The sequence below is a fragment of the Patagioenas fasciata genome, chromosome 8 (assembly GCF_037038585.1).
Source record: "Patagioenas fasciata isolate bPatFas1 chromosome 8, bPatFas1.hap1, whole genome shotgun sequence".
Taxonomy (NCBI): domain Eukaryota; kingdom Metazoa; phylum Chordata; class Aves; order Columbiformes; family Columbidae; genus Patagioenas; species Patagioenas fasciata.
In genome coordinates, this window is record NC_092527.1 from 10549624 (window position 1) to 10570684 (window position 21061).

Consider the following 21061-nt stretch of genomic DNA (forward strand, 5'->3'; position numbering starts at 1 on the left):
CTGCAAATGTGATAGACGTGTTTTTATCTTTTACAGAAAACCCCAAAAACAAAACCAAACACTTCCTTAGTAAAAGAAGAAAACCTGAAGAGGATGAAAAAAAGTTAAATATGAAGAGACTGCGCACAGACAATATCTCAGATTACTCTGAGAGCAGTGACTCGGAAATCTCGAATAAAAGATTAACAGATTCGTCCTCAGAGCAAAATTCAGAGAATGAGTTAAAAAGCAAGAACACTTCAAAGGTAAATGGAGAAGAAGGAAAGTCCCAAAGTATTGAGGGAGTAGAACAGACACTAACAGAGAGGCGGTCTCCATGGGATGGAATACAGGAGGATAAGAAACATGAAGAGACAGAAAGACTGAAGTCATCCGTTTTGGATCAGCAGGAAAAATCTTCACTCCGTGCAGCAGAGCAGCCAACACCTTATGAGCAGAATGCCAAGGATCCACATGTTCAAGAGTGCAATACAGAAAAACATCATGCTGTGGAATTAAAAAATGAGCAGTTTGTACCCAGACCTCCTACTCCAAAATGTGTTGTTGACATTACTAATGAAAACAACTCTGAAAAGGAGAGCCAGAGTAATGCTGCAAGTACCTTTGGTTTGCAAACGGTTCAGAAAATAGAATCTCACAGCAGTGATTTAAAACAGCAGTTTGCGAATGCAAATTTCCTTGAAGCAAGAAAACAGGAAACTGATCAAAGTTGGGGTAGCAGTGTTGTTAACAAAACGGATTTGATGCAACCTGGGGTTGTAAAAACGTTATCAGTAAATGAACACTTAAATCCTGACAAAGAAAAAGTGCAGTATGGCTCCTTCATGTCTTCGTTAAATGTAGCTTCTCTAGCAGAAGAGAGTAAACTGCATAAACAAAGTCCAGCCCCCGATTCTGTGAAGTCAAAACCTAGTGCTTCAGTTGATCATCCTAAAACAAAGTCACCTGATGTTAAGCCTAAATTCACCCAATCTTCCGATACTGTGAAGTCTAAGGTTAGTTCCCAAAACAGCCATGCTACTGGATTAACAAGGTCAGCCAATAAAACTGATCATGATATGCCTAGGTCTAGTTTTCATCCAGTGCCAGCTAGAGTTAGTGCTCTAGAAGCTACTAAAAGTCCTCTTATCATTGACAAGAATGAACATTTCACGGTGTACAGGGACCCCACTCTGATTGGACAAGAAACAGGAACTAATCACATTTCACCTTATTTGCATCAGCATAATTATCCTCTGCATTCTTCATCCCACCGAACCTGTTTAAATCCAAACGCTCATCATCCTGCATTAACTGGTTCATCCCATCTGCTAGCTGGGTCTTCAGCGCAGGCTCCCTTGCCCGCTATTAACACTCACCCCCTTAGCAGCGCATCTCACCATTCTGTTCATCACCCTCATCTACTTCCCGCAGTGTTGCCCGGAGTGCCTGCTGCCTCCTTGCTGAGTGGCCACCCGCGACTAGAGACTGCTCATGCTAGCAGCTTAAGCCATTTGGCATTAGCACACCAGCAGCAGCAACAGATGTTACAACACCAGTCTCCACATCTTCTTGGACAAGCTCATCCTTCTGCTTCCTATAATCAGCTAGGGCTTTATCCAATTATTTGGCAGTATCCAAATGGAACACATGCTTACTCAGGACTTGGTCTGCCTTCCTCCAAATGGGTCCACCCAGAAACTCCTGTGAACGCGGAGGCTTCCTTGAGAAGGGTAAGTGGAGCTTGTTTCTTCTTGGGCTGGTGTCTCCCAACGGTGGCTTTCTAGGTACAGATTTGGTAGTTTGTATCACAGCGAGTGTGCGGTGATGGTGGGTCTTTTGAGTAGGCTGAGAACTAGGAATGGCAATCCAGTTGTAACCTCTGTCTCAAAGTGGACACGAGTTGGGAGTTCTTCCAGGCCTTGGTTCCCTAAGTATTTTAAGGAAAGACTGAATGTTTGTTTCTAGTTTATGACCAAGTGAGGTCAACCAGCTGCTTTGGGACCTCAAGTCCACAGGGTAAATATTTGCTACCTCAGACTGTGAAAACCCATTGTGTAAGTTAAATACTAAGAGAGGTAGGACAATGGTCTTCATAGCAAAATTTTGTGTGTGCTCACTGAATTATGTAGAAAGGCTGAGACAGAAGGAGTACTAAATCCAGTGGGAAGTTCTGAAGAGAAGTATTCTAGCATTTATAAATCTTTCTTGCACTGCACACCCGTTTCTCTTGTCTTTACACCTATCTGTGTGCCCTCTCTTGGCATATCTTTTTCTCCCCTTCTGTTCCTGTTGACACACATCCCTGCCTTCCCATCTGCTTTCTACTCCTCTGAATTCAAGTCAGGATGATTCCCGTGTCTGTGTGCTGCGTGTAAGCACTGAAGTCTCAGCAGAGATGGTCTGTGTTTTCAGCCCAGTGCCCGATGCGACAGTGTTTGGCAGGCAGACGTGGCAATTACAGGAAAAGTTTTCTCAACTCCTGCAGGCTCGGGATATGGCGTGATCATTGCAGGCACCTTAGAGGAACACTGTGAGATGGAGCATGTGTAGTGCAGACAGAAACTGTGGAGAGCTTTACTGCCAGCTTCAATCAAACCTCCACTGAGCATGTGCATACTGATTTTTAGAGGCTTACAACTTGGCCTAATTTGGGCAGATTTTCACAGGGACTACAAAAGGCATGTCGCTGACAGTGGTCCTTCTGCCAAATTGTAAGCCTTTGCGTCAAAGCTTGGAGTTCCTGAATGGTTATAAAGATCTTTTTCTTTCTCATCGTGGGGAAGGCTATTCTTCCCCAGCCTCATTCTTGAGAAAAGCCAAACCATTGTGGTTGAGTCTTTCCCGAACAGTCAGCTTGAGTTGGTCTTGTAATATGAAATCAGTTTGATCTAAACTGTGATAAAGCCAAACACAGCAAAGAAGAAGAGCATAAGAGAAAACTATAGGTGGATTTATCTTTTCATGTTGCTGCCTGCTCCACCCCATGCTGAAGTCCATTTTGAAGAACTTCGGATAGACTCTGTTTTCACTTTGGCTGCCTGAAGTATGCAGCTCTGCATACCAAGGCACGTAGCTTTTTAATTATGTTGATATGTGGCAGTTGTCTTGTGGTGACTTGTCTTCTGGCTCTTGCGCTGGAGGCCTTTTTAAAATACGTCTTAGTAACCCAGAACAGGCGTTTCCAGCGTTGGTTTGCATGGATGCCACAGTCGCAGGAGGGGATCTGTGTTTCAGCTGTCACGGCAGCAGCAGCCGCCCTCAGCTCGGGGCTGAGCCGTGTCTGTGTGCCGAAGGAAACGTGCCCCGAGCCCACCTCTCCCTACCCTCCGCGGGTGGCCCTGGCAGCTCCTGTCTTTGTGCTGGGCCGTGGATGGTTGCAGGTGGAGTCACGAAGCTGCTTGGGCGACGCTTGGTGCTCAAGCAGATGTTCCTCAGCTCCTCTAGGGAGAAGGTGACGGGCCTTTTTTGCATAATACTTTAATACAGCTTACGAGTTATTCGTGGGAACTCACCGCAGCGTGGGAACTCCTGGCCCAGGAAACGTATGCACTAAAACTGTTAGCAAAAACCCATGTGGTTGCTTTAAATATTCAAAAGCATAGAAATCAGAACTTCAAAGTTGAAGCACCTGCATATCTATTCTGTGCTGCGTGCGTGTGGCATGAGAGCTCTATGGCTGCCCTGCTGCAGCCGCAGCTCTCAACCGGGGATCGCCCAGGCCGGGGAGGGGAGGAGCAGAGCAGGGGAGGAACTTCTGGGCAGTGCCAGGAGTCAGGGGTGGAGGGGCTCTGGGGTGCTCATGGAAGTTCTGCTCGCTCTTGCCCAGTCCCTTCTGGACTTGTCCCCAGCTCCTGAGCAGCACTGTAGCAGTGCCCTGCCTTGCCGCTGCTCGGCACGTGTTTCTCCTAAGCAGGTCTCAGAGGAGAGAGGGGAAGGGGAGGGATGGAGAGCGGCTCTTGGTCTTTTCTGCAGAGTTGCTACACAGCTTTCAGCTAAGACATGAAGACAGAAATTTACTCAAGTAGTCAATTAAAAATAGTTTTATAAATTAAGATTATCAGTGTGTGTAGCGAGGAGGTGGGCATTGGCCGCGTTTTGAGGGATTGGGTACGCAGCACAAAACTGTGCATGCTGTGCTTTTGCCATGCTGCAGAGTGTGGCAGGTGTGTATGCTTATGGTTTTAATAGTGTGCTGCTGGTGAAATTATGGCAAATAAAAATGCCTGCAAAATAAAGCAGCTTAGTTAGGATTATCATACTTAATCATCTGGGGGGGCGGGGAGGAGAGGATCCATCCAAGAAAGAGATGCTTCTGTCTGTTGTGATAGAAGATACTTCTGTCTATATTGAGATTTGTTATAAAGCTGGAGATGAAATTGTTTTCCAGAAATACTGAACTGTCTTTGTCCTTTGAAAGAAATGTTTCTTGCAATTCATTGAAGAGCTGATGGTCTGTTTACTAAGTAACTGAAGTTAAGTGTTGTCCGACGATCATTGGTTTGCTAATTTGGATGAGCTTGAGATACCATTCTAGAATTAACTAGTCACACTGAATATTTGAAAATTACATGGTTCTAAGAGTACTTCTGAAACATGTAAGCTATTTTATATGCCTCAAGTCCAGGGGAAGTACAATCAGATGTTTCACTTGACCAAAAAGTGACTTAAAATGTTAAATTTTATTTACTGTGTATGATTTGGTGGTGAAATACATTACTTCACTCTGATCATTGATACTACTTGATACAGTAACTCTCGTCCTGGGATTGTTCTGAAATCTGATTTCATTGCTGTGTTTTGGTTGGTGTTAACAGAATACTCCCAGCCCCTGGTTACACCAGCCGACCCCGGTGACCTCAGCTGACAGCCTTGGTTTACTGGGTCACATTCCTGTGCGACCGTCCAGTGCAGATCCCCTTCGGCCTCTTAAACTGACAGCGCATTCCAGCCCGCCATTGTCCAAAAGTATGGTAGAGCATCACAAAGAGTAAGTTTGCTGTTCAATGCTGTGTGAGAGGGTACCTTTCAGCAGCTGATGTTGTTTTCTGGCTTATTTTTAGTTTATTTATAAATATGGGTGCCTGTGGTAGAAGAAAGTTTGTCAGTGTGTTGCAGAGCAGACTCTGCTCTGTTGACTTTGAATGGTACTTGAGTGCCTGAGTCATCCGAAGACTTTTGAAAATTGTACCTAATATAAAGAAAAGTTTATTTTGTGTTAATAAATAACTTTGTTCAGAGCATGGGAAGAAAGGTCTTCCCTTTAGCACATGCGCTACATTCAGACTGACCTGTGCCTGCTTAACCTTTTTCAAACAGAGAGCTGGAGAGGAAAGCATTTATTGAACCTTTACGTTCTGTTACAACTGCACCGGTGAAGACGGAGCTAGAGCAGAGCAGAACACAAGCAGCAAAGGAGAGCCATATGCACAGACATTTTGCAGATCCAATGTTGAACCAGCTGCCAAGGCCGCCACAGGAGTCTGGGGAGCGACTGAGCAAATACAAAGAAGAACACAGACGGATACTCCAAGAAAGTATTGAAGTTGCTCCTTTTACAGCTAAAATGAAGGCACTGGAGGGAGAGAGAGAGAACTACTCCAGGGTAACGTCCTTATCTTCAAGTCCCAAAAGCCATTCAGTAAAATACGACAAAGACACTGAACGCTCTGTGTCAGAACTGTATAAAATGAAGCATTCGGTTCCACAGAGTTTGCCGCAGAGTAACTATTTCACCACCTTGTCTAACAGTGTAGTAAATGAACCACCAAGATCATACCCGTCAAAGGAAGCTTCAAGCGCATATGTTGATAAGCAAACTAATTGTCCTTCAGCAGCTAGTCCCCAGTCTCTCCCCTCTTACATTTCTTCTCTTTCAAAACCTCCACCTTTAATTAAGCACCAACCAGAGAGTGAAGGCTCTGCGAGCAAGATCCCCGAGCAGCTTTCGCAGTCAGTGCAGTCTGTCAATTCTTTCAGAAGTGACAGCAGGAGCCCTACTCAGTTGTCGATCTCGTCTTCAAATACACTCCGGAGCATGCCTGCCTTGCACAGAGCCCCCGTGTTTCACCCCCCTGTGCACCAGAACCTGGAGAAGAAGGAAAGCAGCTATAGCAGCCTCTCACCTCCGACTCTGACCCCCGTTCAACCCGTTAATGCTGGTGGTGGCAAAATACAGGAGTTGCAGAAGCCACCAACTTTAGTACCTGAGCCTAAGGAAGCTCAGACTGTTTACAAGGGCGCTCCTGAACAGAATTTGTCAGAAATATGGAAGTCAAATAATGCTGCAAACAATGAAAAAGTGGATTGGCACATTGAAAGAATGAGTGGAAAGTCACAGTCCGCTACAGCATCTGTTATTGTGCGTCCTCCTTCTAGCACGAAACATGATAGTGTACCAGCAATGCAGTCTGCTTCCAAAGATCGAGTTAGTGAGAGGTCTTCAGCTGTGACAAATCAAGCAGATTGCCTGAAAACAGCGGAAGCCAGGGAGACTGGAAGAATCATTCTGCCAAATATGAACTCAGACAGTGCTCGCACACAGTATGAGAAGAAATTTCCAGCTGTCTCGCAAGGCAGCATTCCTCGTGCTATCACCCCCACCACAACGATGATCTGCAGCACCAAAACGGGTGTCACCGCCTCGGCAGCAACAACTACCAGCGTGTCAAGCTGGGGCAGTTCAGAAGTGACTTACTCCTTATCGAACGCGGTCCTGGCCTGCGCGCCGCTGGAGTGTCCTGCCTCCAGAGCGGCGAGCCAGGCGGTGGCGCAGGCCCAGGAATGCAAGGTCAGCACTGCGGCTCCGGTTACACCCGCCGCTGGCAAGACAGGCAGCGCTGCTCAGCCCGGCTCGGGGTTCTCCACCTCCACCGACTTCGTCCATTTGAAAAAGCACAAGGCAGCCTTGGCCGCGGCTCAGTTTAAAAGTAGTAACACCAGCGAGACCGAGTCCAACTCTGCGAAAAATCAGACATTTTCAACCTCTCTCTCCCTAGACAGTGCTATCGTCTGTAATACGATAAACAAAGCGAACTCTGTAGGCACTGGGCAAACTTCCCAGACGAGTCAGCCAAACTACCACACTAAACTGAAAAAGGCTTGGCTAACGAGACATTCAGAGGAAGATAAAAACACTAATAAAAAAGAGAATTCAGGGAACAGTGTTTCAGAAATTATTAAGCCATGTACTGTCAATTTAATAGCTTCTACATCAAATGATTTGCAGAATAACATAGATAGTAAAATCTTGGCAGATAAGTTTGCGAAGGAAGAGAAGCACCCTAGGAGAAAAGCAAAACGAACTTATGAGTCTGGCTCTGAAAGCGGAGACTCTGATGAAAGTGAGAGCAAGTCAGAGCAAAGGACTAAACGGCAGCCCAAGCCAACTTACAAAAAGAAACAAAATGATTTGCAGAAAAAAAAGGGTGATACAGAGGAAGAAGTAAAACCGAATGGTGTTCTTAGCAGGAGTGCCAAAGAAAAAAGCAAGCTGAAGTTACAGAGCGGCAGCAACAGCAGTGAGTATATTAATCTGATTTGGAAGAGACAAATATGAAGTCTAGCAATGTTAATCCTAGAGGGTTTGTCATGCACGATAGCTGGGAAAAGACTTAAAAAGCATACTTGTGTAGGTGGCTGGGTCCAGATTTATATATCTCGAGGCCATTTGAAATATCCTGGTTTAAGAAATTTGGCATTTTGTATATGTGTGTTAACAAACTGGTTCTGGGCCTAAAAATGAGCAGTAAACAAACTGGTTTATGCCGTCCATCAGAATTTAACAGACTGGTGCATATTGTGTTGCTTGTATTGAGACGTATATCTATTTTAAAAGATCTAATGCATTTATTTTTAGAACACTACTGGAGGGAGAGGTTCGCTGTTGTTGAACTTTATTCATCCTTTGATCAGGAAGCCAGAGGCAGTTCCTTGAGAGCCTCATGCCACTCTGTTACAATTTGGTTAATTTAATGAAAGATTTGAGGGAGAGTCATTTCACACTCCTAACGAGCTTGTGTATTTACATGGTGTTAAATGCCTGTTGTTTAAGGAATAATGAAATTTAGGGAAATACAAATTTCAATTTAAATGTAATGCTGGAGCATGTAGCAGATTGTAACGAGATTTGTCTGAAAAAAGAAACTGGTCTACCAGCATGAGGGATTTCATTTAAGAACTTACCTTATTTTTGTATCCCGGTTTATTCTTCTCCAAGGACTAGCCTTTTGTCTTTGTTCTGGTCAAGTATGAAAAAGTCTCTCATTAAATTACTTTTCACAATAATTTTTAAGTACGGGTAGTAAGAAAATGAGCTCTGCTCCTTCTAATTACATTCTCTGGCTTTTCACTGCATAGTGTATGAAGTTACTCGTCTGGTATCTGAGAGTGCTCGATGCTGAAGTTGTACAGGGTGCTGGAAGTGTTGCAGTCTGAGCTATTGGCTTGAGTCCAGTGAGAGTAGTATTACCTTCCCCCCCCGCCCCACTAAAGGGAAGATGAAGGAGAACATGTCTATAAAGTCTTTCTCTGTTTCACTTCTGAAAGAGACTGTAAATATATACGTGTAACATGTTAGGTCTTTCTGACCTTTGTATTGTTGCAAAAGATTCTTTGTAGGTTTGCTGTAGAAGGATTGCGTACCTAAGTTAAGGGTGGGCAGTTGCTTCATGTTTGGCTAGTGGTGCCTGGGTGTCAGAGTGGTATATAATAACACTTTATGGAAACGGGTAGGAGTTGGTATTACGTTCTCTGGTGAGTCACACAGCCTGTGTCCTGCGCGTCAACAGGCTGGGCCTGTGCTGTGGTGGCAGCTTCTTGTGCTTGCCATCTTCTCTAGAAATTTTAGTAGGCCTTGGGTCTTTCTGTCCATTTCTCTTACTTGACCCGTTAAACACATGAGTGTTTCTGGTACTCCTGTCAGTTTACCTTGAGGAAGCTTCGTTTTAATTTCTGAGAGAGAGCTGTTCAGAGATTTTCTTACAAAACAAGTCTTTCCACGAAGATAGATACAAAAACATAATCAACTCTGAGGAGCTTTCGGGAAAGCACAGGTCCCCATGGAATGACTGCCCGGGCTCTGGGCAGGCAGCTGAAGATAACTGTGCTTCAGGGCCAGGGGCTCGGTGGCAGTTTTGCCATGTGGGTGGTATCTGGTTACTGCCAGGCTTGAAAACCGCTGTGTCCTGCTGCCGTTTTGGAAGCCCCCGGGAGGTCGTGTGCAAGCCAGAGCCCTCAGAGCTGCGGGCTGCGCGGCCGCCTCCTGCAGAGCCCGGCATTCCTCAGCCCTGCGAGCGCTGCGGGTCTTCCAGGTTCCTGTCCGCAGAGCTTGACGTCTGGCAGCTCCCAGATCACTCCCAGATCTCGGGTTCCAAGGCAGAAAACATTGGTTTGGACTAGCAAACCTGTACTTTGGCCTTTGCTACTTCCAAGTTTTAATCCAGATACCATCGTGCTCCTCGTGTGAATTGGGAGGGTGTTTTGTAGGCCGTGAACTGAGGCACAGGCAGTCTGTCACTTGCAAAGTTTGCGTAAGTCATCTCTGGCAAAATACAGATCCGAACTCAGGTACCAAGTCCAGAGTTAGCACCCTGACCTCTGTCATTCGACATCAGGTCCCCGTTTACAGGAGGTGAACTTTGAAGAGTGGTGGTAGATGAAAAGATGGGTATGCCTATCCATCTGTAGATAAAACTGGTGCTGCTTTTAAAAGTAATTAAAATGAAAACCTAGTTAAATAACAACAGGGTTCAATTTCAAAACGTGGAAATTGCACAGATTACTCAATAGACTTGCTCCTCGTGTTACTCAGTGTCGGATCTGCTGACTTCCATATCAAAAATAGAACTGTAGTGGTCAGCCTCCCAAAGCCAACAAAATTGAGAGAGTAGGGGATTCTGTTCTTCCTTATGTCAGATATTTTACATTAAGTTCAGTTGAGTTACATGTGAAAAGAACTGCTCTTCTGTAGTCATATCTAACCCCAGCAAAAGTAAATTTTAAAGAAGCAGGATTTTTTTTTAAGCTCTGCTTTCATTGAATTGTTACCTTTTTGCATATATCTTCATCTGAAACAGAAGTAGAATGTTTATTTCCTCGGGTATTGTATTTCTTTGCTGGTTTCATAAAAAGGAGAGTCTGGAGCTGTTTTTCAGGGAATATTTGGTGAGTGATAAACCTAATAGAAAACGCAGTGTCCTGGGTATTCCTGGTAGCTCAGCAGGTAGTGAACTGTGCTCCAGCCTGTAAAAGGCTCGTTGGTCCCTGTGCCTTTCTAATTTGCTGCCAATAGGTGGACAGATGGAAGTAATAGTGAAATATGTTATGCAGGTGCACTTCAACAAGTGTACTTGTTGAACACTTACTGATCTGACCGAGTTCTGCAAAGAAGGGCTACCAGTACCTCACCTGAACCTCTCCTTCCCTTGCAGCTGGCATACCGCGCTCAGTGTTGAAAGATTGGCGCAAAGTAAAGAAGCTGAAGCAAACGGGAGAGTCCTTTTTGCAGGATGATTCTTGCTCTGAAATAGGACCAAATTTGCAAAAATGCAGAGAATGTAGGTTAATAAGAAGTAAGAAAGGAGAAGAACCAACTCACTCACCAGTATTTTGTAGATTTTACTACTTTCGGCGGTAAGTACAGTGATTTCCTGATAATGTGGTGGTTTAACTTTTAAAAATAACACTGACAAAGGACTTGCATGCTTGAAAGCTTGTCTGATTTTTCTGGCTCAGTCAGTCTGCCTGATAAAAGACACTAATTTAACAGTATTTACATTCGTATTTCTTATTTCTTTTGTGGATTGACTTTATTGCTGTTTAAAGCTTTATAGCAAAGACATCAGAACAGCTGCCCAGGGTACCTTAGGCAAGTAGAAAATACAGCACATCACCATTACGCAGGTGTCTGACATTTGAAGTGGGATTTTCAAAAGGCAAGCTTCAGTTATTCTGGACAAGCTGTACAACCGCAGAGTTGCGTTAATGCCTGGTTGTTCTTATGCCAGTGGATGGTGGGAATGCTGCTCAGGGTTTTCTGGCAGTTTCTGAGGACAGAGGAGCTGTGACCTCCTTTTTCACAATTAATGGCTAATCAAGGAGAACTCACAAGTCGGGAAGAAAATTTCCCAGGATGCAGCGTAGCATCCGTGGCGCAGGGAGAACAGCGACCAAGAGAGAACAGAACAGCTTTAATTTGGACGTGGGCTGTGTTGTCAGTGTATATCCAACTTGTTTTGGACAGGAAGTTGTTCCCTGGATAGGGTTTAATTTTTTATAATGAAGGTTTAGTTACAAGCCTTGGTAGTCCTACAGCAATCATTTCAAGGTTGCACTCAGAATACCTTGTGCATGAGCATATTTGCTTCTGAATGTGGTCTTGTTGATGTTTGGGGTTTTTTTATCCCGTATAAAAGAGAACATCAGTGACAAAGTTCTGCCAACATTTAAAAACACAGTTACGGAATTTTAAAATCGGACTGTTTTTGAATATATTGTAGTAAATTTCACAGCAGATAAATCATTTTCATTGTGTTTAGATAGTAGGGCTCGAACTGTAAATGAAATTTGCACTATTGTTGGAAGTCACTGTTGTAACTGAAAATTCGTCATTTCTTCTTGTTATTAAATACACATCTGAGTGTTGGTTTTGGTCTTAGTTCTGAGTTCAAGACTATTTTGCTGGCATTGCTGTGAAATTCCTTAACTGTTATAATAATCGCATATGTATAATGAATTATCCTGTATATGCAAGATGGAATAATTAATTGTTACTGCTTAAAAACAGGCTAAATGTAGGCATGGTTAGTGGAATGATACCAGGTAGGGTAACAGGAAAGCCTTCAGTTATTTTAAAGATCAGAAATTAGCGGCTACAGAACTGTTGGATTAGTGATTTGTTCTGTCTATAAAGACTTAAATACAATGTTATAACTCTTGTTCTCTGAGTAGTGAGAGCAGTGGGATAGATCTGTAAAATGAGTGAGACTGAGCGATTGCTGTCACAGGCACTCAGAAAATTAAGGGTGAGGAATAGGTAGAACCACAGAACCAAACTTCGGCGGGGTGGTGGAGGCAAAGAGAGAGTTTTCCTTTCTGCAATTTAAAGCAGTAATAAATGTTACAGAGAGAGAATGATGAGTGAGCTGAATGCAAAAAGTGCCTAAAAAGTATGGTTTAGTTTTCGTACTGCTTTACTGTTTGTTTTAAAACTAATTTTGCCAGTAGGATTTATTTTTAAAGAATATGGCAGGATGCTAAAGAAATTAAGGCAAACTTGTAAGACATAAGCAGTAAGGTTAATTAGCAAGTTAAACTCTAAGTCTCAGACTATAATGATCTATGCAGTTAAACTATCTGTTTTCATTTTTAGGTTATCTTTTAGTAAGAATGGAGTGGTTCGAATAGATGGTTTCTCCTCTCCTGATCAATATGATGATGAAGCACTGAGTTTATGGACTCACGAAAACTATGAGGATGATGAACTGGACCTAGAAACTTCTAAATACATTCTAGATATCATAGGTGATAAATTTTGTCAGTTAGTAACATCTGAGAAAACAGCTATGTCCTGGGTGAAAAAAGACGGTAAGGAAATCTCAGATACTTTCCAGTGTTCTGCAGTTTTACTCGAGTGTTTGCGTTCATCATGATCCACTGCTTCCTTTCCAGTAGTTCTCTTAATTGAATGGTCACGTTGTTTTTTCCTGGGCTGTTTTGTAAGAGGGTGTGCTGGGAAGGGGCAGGGATGTTCCCTGTCCCTGCGCTGGGCCCGGGCCAGGCTGCTGCTGGGCCTGGAGCAGCCTCGGTTCCCAGCTGGGCCTCCGGCCCCTGCTGGAGCGGGCAGCTCCACGCCAAGGCCCGCGGCGAGCCAGGTACCGACTCCTGCCAACAGACGTTGTGTTTCTGACGTGTCTGCTTCCCAAAACAAAGGAGAATAACGTGACAGCATGGGCCCCGCAGAGTGTGTGCTGACGCTGTTGCCTCCTCCCCACCAAAGCCGCGGTTTGTCCTTCTGTCCCGCGGCAGATGGGCATAGGCTGGAAACGGGCTGGTGGCTCCGCTGATGGCAGGCGGGAGGAGGAGGAGGTGGGGCAGAGAGCAGCCAGGTCTCCAGGACACACACCTCCCTCCCCTCCTGCCCACTCGAACCCTCCGACTCACCAGTTTGGCTGCCCTTGAGATTAAACGTGTCCCATAGGCAGTCAGGTGAAAACCCCGCTCTCTCCGTTGCATGGGGTTGAAAGCGTACGTTAAAGAAGTTCTTCATACTTCCAACCCACTCATGTTGAGCAGGAATGTTCTTTCTGTATTGCTTTAGTCTGTAATTTTTGGATGCTTTAATTTCTTCGTGTTGTATTGATACTATCATTGATGGGGATGCCGTGTAACGCAACTAAGGGGGCAGATGGTGATGGTCTGTTTATGAAGGATCCCTTCTTTCCTCCACACCCGGTTGCGTCTGAGGGGAAAATTACGAATGCTTCATCTATAAAGACTATTCATTCTGTGCTTTGCATTTAAATTTCAGTCCTTTTATTCTGCTTATTTTGTATTTCAGCCAAAATTGCATGGAAGAGAGCAGTGAGAGGAGTCCGTGAGATGTGTGATGCATGTGAAGCCACATTATTTAACATTCACTGGGTCTGCCAAAAATGTGGATTTGTGGTCTGCCTAGATTGTTACAAGGCAAAGGAAAGAAAAAGTTCTAGAGGTCAGTTCTTTATGAACTAGAGTATTGTATAGGCTGTTTATTCTCATTTGTTGTAGAGCTGCTGATCCACTAGTATAACTACCTTTCTGTAAAGTGTGAAATTACTGCTTGTGCACTTTCATTTCTCTTAGATCTTTTTCGCCTCCTTTTTGTCAGTAGATGTAGAATCAGTCATTCAGAAAGCAACTGCTGTGGAGGCTATTTTAGGTCTTTGTTTGCTTTCCAGTCTTTTTTGTGTGGATTGTCTTGGATTGCTTGTGCCTTGCCGCTCAAGGTTAAATCTTGTTCCTCAGCTGTGAGACTGGAACTCCCATTACGCTTCCCTGCTTTTTGGTGACTCCTTGCTGTTACAGCTTGCCTTGATTTGGGTGATTTCTGGAGTCCTCCTTCAGAAGTACATGGTTTGTTATATTGACTTAACAGCCTACTTTCTTCTTCTTAAAAAAAAAAAAAAGAAGGTGAGATGGAGAAAAATCCTTCACATAGTATTTAAAATGAGCATTAGTGGAGGTTTCACAATCCAGCAGCCCACACACGTAATCAATTTAATCTTAATTCTGTGCTTCAGTGTAAGTTTCTAGTCTGTAGTGAAGTACAACAGGAGTGACTTGCAAACCTGTATTTCCTGAGTGACCCAGCCTGGTTGCACTTGCAAAGAGGAATGGCTTGGAAGCTTGGTGTGGTCGTTCGGCCCTGGGCTGTGACATGGGTGCTCAAGGGGTGGCCTTCCCCGGGTGGCAGGCATTGTGCCCTGGCACGGTCCTGCGGGCAGACGCTGCGCTAGGAACTGATTCAAGTATAATGCCGTTTGGAAAAGCATTTCCATGTTTGTCATAGCAGCATAATGTCACAGATGTGAAGTGTTAGTAAAATGAAGCTTTACTGTCAGATGGCAAATCTTTAACAAATAGAGAGACTCATTCACTTTGTCCTTGGCTTGCAGCGAGAGGCCTCCTACACTGCGGTTATGGGATGTTCCCAGAGACTTTCATCAAAGCCTGAAGTTTCTAGGGAACTAATGTTGGTGTTTTCCAGCACTGAGAGCAGTCTTCAGTGCTTTAATGCTGGAGGCTGCTTCAGCAGCTCTTAACTGGCTTGGGTCTGTGTGTGCATGTGTGCGCATCCATCTGACGTGGCTTGGGATATAGGCCCAACATTATTTACCCCAGTGGGAACATGCAGTCAGAGACTTTTTATAGTGTGCGTGTTAACCCGCCAGGAAAATTTTAGTAAAATGTCTTCCTAGCTTAAAAAAGCAGTATACAGAAGCAGGCTGCTTCTCAGTCTTCTAGCAGGGAAGACTTTCTCCTTACTGTTGGTCGCCACGCTATGTGCAAAAGCAGAAGTACGATAGCTTCCTTCTCTGCGGCTTTATTGCTAATGATGCTGTAGGATTCATGTGAACTATCTCACTCCTTTGGCACTCTATTGCAAAGTTCAGAACCACCCACCCATCCCATATAATAGCACTTTATATTACACCATTTTTCCTGGAACTGGTGGTTGTTTTTACAGTTGCTAAATGTAACTGAGAATACACTGGTTTCCCCCTGCTTCAGCAGGAATGTCAGAGGTTTAAATATTTGTTATTCAGATACTTATCAATGACTTCTCTCATTACTTCACTGCATGAATGAATGAATGTGCAGCCATTGTTACCTTCAGACAGTTCATGGCACCATCAAGTGGAATGACATGGCATTTCAGTGATAAAATGCATTAAGTAGATACACTGTTTCGTTTTTAGATTAAATATATGTTCCTGACCAGTTACGTATTTCAGTGTTTTAGGAGTTACAGAAACTACAGAATAGCTAAGAAATCTAATATTTATCTGAAAGGAACATTTGGTGCATTGTATATCTCTTGCAGTGTAAGAAAACAATGCTTCAGATGTGCTAAATGCTTCCTTTGGTGTGGTCCTTATTTTACTTTGCTGGAGCTGAGCAAACTAGTAAAAAGATTTGAAGAGTCTCCTGAAACTGTCAGTTCAGCGTATAGGATACAAGACTGGGGGTTGAGACACAAATTACATTCCTGTTTCTGTCCCCAAATCACGTAGCAGCTCGGTGAGCAATTGCTTGGCCAGACGTTTTTTTGCTCTCTTTCTTCCTCTCTCTTGCCTTTACACCGCGTATTTTTTTTGGGAGGGACAGTCTTCCTGAAACTTCATGGGAAGCATCTCTTTCCTACCGGTTAGGCCCTCTCTGCTGCGACAAATGATTTTTCAACCAGTACATACAGACTTGTGGTTCACAGTTGCTTTAATCTGACATAAATCTGTGATGCAACTTCCCTCTCCTTTGTGTCACCAGTAACATCGGTGCAGCTGCATGGTTGGCAAAATCAGATAATTGGTTTGCTTAAAAGTTCATCTTTTTTGTTTGTTTGACCCTCTCTGGTTGGAGACAGCCACTTTCAGTTGGAGTGTGGCTTGTGTCAAATTGCGACTACCCATGCAGTCGCAGCCTAGTTGTGTCTTTTCTGCGATAGAACTGCGTCTAATGCCTCAATAGCAACTGTAAAGGATTTTGGCTTCTGCTAAACTGGCAACTTGCTAAATGTAATAAAAGGAATATACTTTGAAACATTGAGGTTACTGGCAGGGGTCTGTATTACAGCTGTGGCTGGTTTAGTTTTCAGTATTGTTAAAAATCTTTACTCTTTCTCTTATTGTGAAAAGTAGCTGTCGTATGTGAATCTTTGCCACACACGGTACCAGGACAGAAGGCTTCACAGTATGTAGAAACCCATTTTTAACTAAAGCAAGTCTGAAAAAATGTTAGTTAGCTCTGTCTGTTCAGCACTGTAAGGAAAGTAAAACAATTGGCAATGTTATTTTGCAGACAAGGAGTTATATGCCTGGATGAAGTGTGTGAAGGGACAGCCTCATGATCACAAACACCTGATGCCAACACAGATTATTCCAGGCTCTGGTAAGACCACCTGAAAACAAGCTGGATGTGTTTGTTCCCATGTCTTGCTGTAAAGAGAGGCCAGAGTTGTTTCTTCTCATTTTCCACTTGCAAACCTGCAAATTGTGTCAAATCATCACAGGAGGGCAAGTGATTCTGGGCACGTACCAGCAAGGAGCACAGATGATGGAGAGAAAGAGGAGTATGCTGACACATGCCTGACGGGATTCTGGGGACAGGCAGTGAAAAATTCAGGGTGTTTGAGTGTTTTGTACGTTTTCACAGTGGAATAAACCAGCCAGAATGTACTTAATAAATCTGACCATAGCTATTAAAAGAAAATCTTAGACTAGTATTGCTGAGGAGCGTTATGTGGCAACAGAGTTTTGGGGATTTGTTTTTCGCTGTTTTCTGTCTCCTACACCCACCCAAAAAAAAAAGAAAATTCACGTGTGGTTTTGGTGGAGAACTGGTTGAGCATCTTAAAGCAAAACGCAATGAAGGAGCTTGTGATAAATGAAAAACTAAGTGGTAACCTAAACCTCGCTAAATTCAGAGTTTTTCTTACAGCCAAGTCAGTTTTATGAAGAGGTGCGGTTAGGAGTGGTGGTGGTTGTTAGCGCAGCTTTGCTTGTGATTCTGGCAGCATTGATGCAGAGCAGAGAATAGAAAACTCAAATGTGCCCTTAAACTTGTTAAGTAAATTCCCAAGTTATTTTAAGCTGGAAATACAGACGTGCTCATTATTTTATGGGTTGTTGCATGTTAGTTCAGGTAGAAATGAAGGTTGGTTAGATTCCGTAATTAATTCAAATTGTGACATTCTCCAGAACAGGTTCCAGACTGAAACTGGTTTTAATTTTAAATTGTGAAGTGAACCACTCATCTGGAAACAGCACAGTGAAGACTGCCTACATAACCTCAGTTTTGTTCTTCTGTGCCTACCCATTACCAAACAGCCTTAAATTACATGACGACGTACTAATTTTTTTGTCAAGACATGGCTCACTTCAGTCTAATTTGACGGTTTTATTAAATGAAGCAGTGATGAACCCGTTGAACAATGAGGAGTTAATAATGAGTGGCTGGCTGGCTCCGTGTGTGCCATGCAGTGGGAATGCAGAGCAAAAGTTAGATTATTCAGAAGAGTAACCATGCAGTTATTTAATTAAAGACTTTGTCTCTTTCTGCATAAGCTTTAAGGTAAACTGGGCGGTCCTTCTATAGTATTTTTGAGTGATAAGTTTAGCATTTTTAATAGTTTAAATTTTAAAAAGGTTTGGAGATGGCATTTTAGCATCACGGTGTGTATTTTAAAGAGGCTCACAAAATGATTGAGAGGTGGTGATTGATGGTGTTCTTAATTGTCTCCTAGTTTTGACAGATCTTCTAGATGCTATGCACAATATTAGAGAAAAATTTGAAATTAAATCCCATTGTCAGTGTACCAGCAAGCAGAGCACACAAGCCGGCAAGCTCCCTGCAATGAATGGCGTATCTCAGGTGAGTTGAAAATGTGTCCATATATGGCAGCTTGCTCAGGTGTTCCAATTCCTGTGGATTTTTATATTTTAATAGTACCAGTTGCATTTTAGTTTGCATATACAATGGTTAAATGCTAGCCTTGTCTTTGGAATACATTAAAGCAAAGTTCGAGACTTAAAAATAAATGTTCTTCACAGGTTTTGCAGAATGTCCTTAACCACAGTAATAAAATTTCTCTGTGCCTGCCCGAGTCTCAGCAGCAGAACACTCCTCAAAAGTCTGAGACAAACGGGAACACGAGTCCAAGGAGCGATGTGAGCACAGACAGCAAGTCCACGCCGCCCGAGTCCCAGTCCCCGCTGCACTGGTTAGCCGATCTTGCAGAGCAGAAAGCCAGAGAAGAAAAGAAAGGTATTTGTTTGAAACTGTCATATCATGCCCATGACTTTGGGAGTGCCAATGATAACACAATTGAATTAATGAGGGAGATTCACAGAGTTTTCTGTTCAGCAAAAAGCAGAGGTGATGTTCTTTTGCCCCTTAATTTTGATCTTGAAGCTGCAATGCCTTCTCCTGGTGGCATCAGAATCTGTTACCAAAAGAGCAACTAGTGGAACGCACGTGTGATGTGGCACTATTTCCAGCTACAGCATCTCTCGTTCGTGACAGGTGCTCGCTCAGTTGCATGTCTGAGATGCTGAGGAAGGCCTTGTCACGGTCACACTCTTTGACTGCATTTTGAAGGATCTAGTTCATCCTCTGGTGTGTTTTCAGGTGAATAGAGCACTAGTGCTACAGTATGTTACCACCACTATAAAATGCAGGATGCTGGTGCTGTTCCTATGTCTGCATTGTGATACAGTGGTGAAAACTTTCAATTTTTACTTTCGTTTTAGAGAACAAAGAATGTCCTTCTGGAAAACATTCAAAAGAAGAGAAAGACCAGGATAATTTGGAGTCCCAAAACTGTAAAAACTCCCCTCCTTCATCCCAGAACAACGAGCAGGGCTCAACCTTACGAGATTTATTAACTACAACAGCCGGCAAACTGCGTCTAGGTTCTACAGATGCTGGTATTGCTTTTGCTCCCGTTTACTCGACAGGAACAGCAGTAAGTGTTTACAAGGCACGTGGGTTTTATATCAGGTTTTGAAAATCGCTATCATTTGTTTTGGTACATTGTAGTTAGAGCAGTTTGATAGCTGTATTGCTCTACATGCTCATTGATCATTAAAACGTTATATGCACACGCACATTTGTGTTAACATTTTGTTTTCATATATATGCAGTGATAATTGATGCATACTATGAAGAAAATGTCTGTGAAGTTAGATAAAACCTTAACCTGACAAAGTAAAGGAAGATTGCAATATATCGAGTTTTGTAGTAACTGTATATTTCTGACTTTTTCCATGTAAGAATGCATACGCTTTTCTACACAGAAAGCAGATAACCGCAAGCTGCTATTTGGTGATGAAATGCTGTCATTCTACTGCAAAAGGAATTACATTATTTTTATTTGCTTTTACATTGCTTAAGCATACGTTTGTTTGTTTTCTAATAGAGTGGCAAGAGTGGAAGGACTATGCCAAACATTCTTGATGACATAATTGCTTCAGTAGTGGAAAACAAGATCCCACCAAACAGAGCACCAAAGATAAACGTAAAATCTGAAATAAAAGATGAGCCAAAGGAAGACAAAAAATGTGTTCAGGATGACAGCAGTAAACTGTACAGTGATATTCAGTATTCGTGGATCTGTGATAAGCACGTTTTGTGGCTCAGAGACCATAAAAACAACAACAACTGGAAGCTGTTCAAAGAGTGCTGGAAACAGGGCAGGGTGGGTACTGAGCGCTCGAGCTGGGGAGTGAACTTCGGATGGACTCCAGGGAGTCATGTTAAAGGACAAATTTGCCTGACTCCATGTCTGACAATGTATAATTAGTGGGCAAAAGCTTGTCAGGTACAGCCCACACAGGAACCTCGTGTAGTTTAAACTTCAGTTAACTGCTGATGATAAATAAGAAATAACTGTTACGGTGATTCAAATTCCAGAAGGTGTGTGTAGGACATGCCAGGTGTGGTTGCTGCTGGAGGAGGTGTTAACAGCTCCGTTGGGCTGAGGTCTTCAGGGTGTGTTTCAGATGCATTTGTGCTTGTTTAATTGAAGGATGTGTTTACTTAAGAAAGGATAAGTATTGATTTATTTTATTTTATTTTTTTTACAGCCTGTGTTAGTGTCCGGTATGCATAAGAAAATGAACTTCAGCCTATGGAAAGCTGAGTCAATTAGTCTAGATTTTGGAAACCAGCAAGCTGATATCTTGAATTGCAAAGACAGTATTATTTCAAACACCAATGTCAAAGAATTCTGGGATGGTTTTGAAGATGTTTCAAGTATGTTACCTTAAATGTATTATTGCATTGATTCTGAACATGCTCAATGTTAGAAACTGCAATTAATAATATTTTTTTAATGGATCTTGAGGCTTCAAAGTACCTTTAATTTTAAAAGAAAGCTCTAGGTAATCTGTTCCCAGAGAATGTGATGGCAACTTGTATTTTGTACCTTTGCAGAATGAAAGATGCACTATATACTAGTGAGGTCTGACTAAGAAACCAAATGTCATTGTTCCTCAACTAGTTGAGTTTGGTTTGTATCATTCTTGAGTCTTAAAATTAATTCTGTCCTGTGTGATGGATGAAATCTTTATAGACAAGTTAAGAGATTGGTTATATGTTTTAGCCGAATAAAGTAAAACACCTGCAGTGTATTAGTTCTTAGTAATTTCCGTGTTACTTGCAGAACGGCAGAAAATAAAAAATGGGGAAACAGCTCTACTAAAACTGAAAGATTGGCCTTCTGGTGAAGATTTCAAGGCTATGATGCCAGCAAGGTATTGAGTTCAATATTAGACATTCTTAAGTCAATCTCCATGTTGGTTTGGGTTTTTGTCTATGTAATGAC

At 42.9% G+C, this 21061-nt stretch overlaps 1 protein-coding gene across 8 annotated transcripts in view; it reads left to right on the forward strand.

The window, feature by feature from the left end:
• JMJD1C (jumonji domain containing 1C) overlaps window positions 1-21061 on the forward strand; it is a 160648-nt gene that overhangs the window by 128430 nt on the left and 11157 nt on the right. For 6 of the 8 annotated variants that reach the window (XM_071811668.1, XM_071811669.1, XM_071811672.1 and 3 more), the window contains 13 exons: window positions 37-1712; window positions 4797-4969; window positions 5299-7499; window positions 10410-10611; window positions 12350-12564; window positions 13538-13690; window positions 16537-16626; window positions 17981-18108; window positions 18288-18501; window positions 18987-19216; window positions 19655-19933; window positions 20322-20490; window positions 20900-20990. In XM_071811668.1, the coding sequence (XP_071667769.1) occupies window positions 37-1712; window positions 4797-4969; window positions 5299-7499; window positions 10410-10611; window positions 12350-12564; window positions 13538-13690; window positions 16537-16626; window positions 17981-18108; window positions 18288-18501; window positions 18987-19216; window positions 19655-19933; window positions 20322-20490; window positions 20900-20990 (5821 nt within the window). The remainder of the gene's footprint in view (window positions 1-36; window positions 1713-4796; window positions 4970-5298; window positions 7500-10409; window positions 10612-12349; window positions 12565-13537; window positions 13691-16536; window positions 16627-17980; window positions 18109-18287; window positions 18502-18986; window positions 19217-19654; window positions 19934-20321; window positions 20491-20899; window positions 20991-21061) is intronic. The other 2 variants (XM_071811671.1, XM_065843832.2) reach the window with 2 other exon arrangements.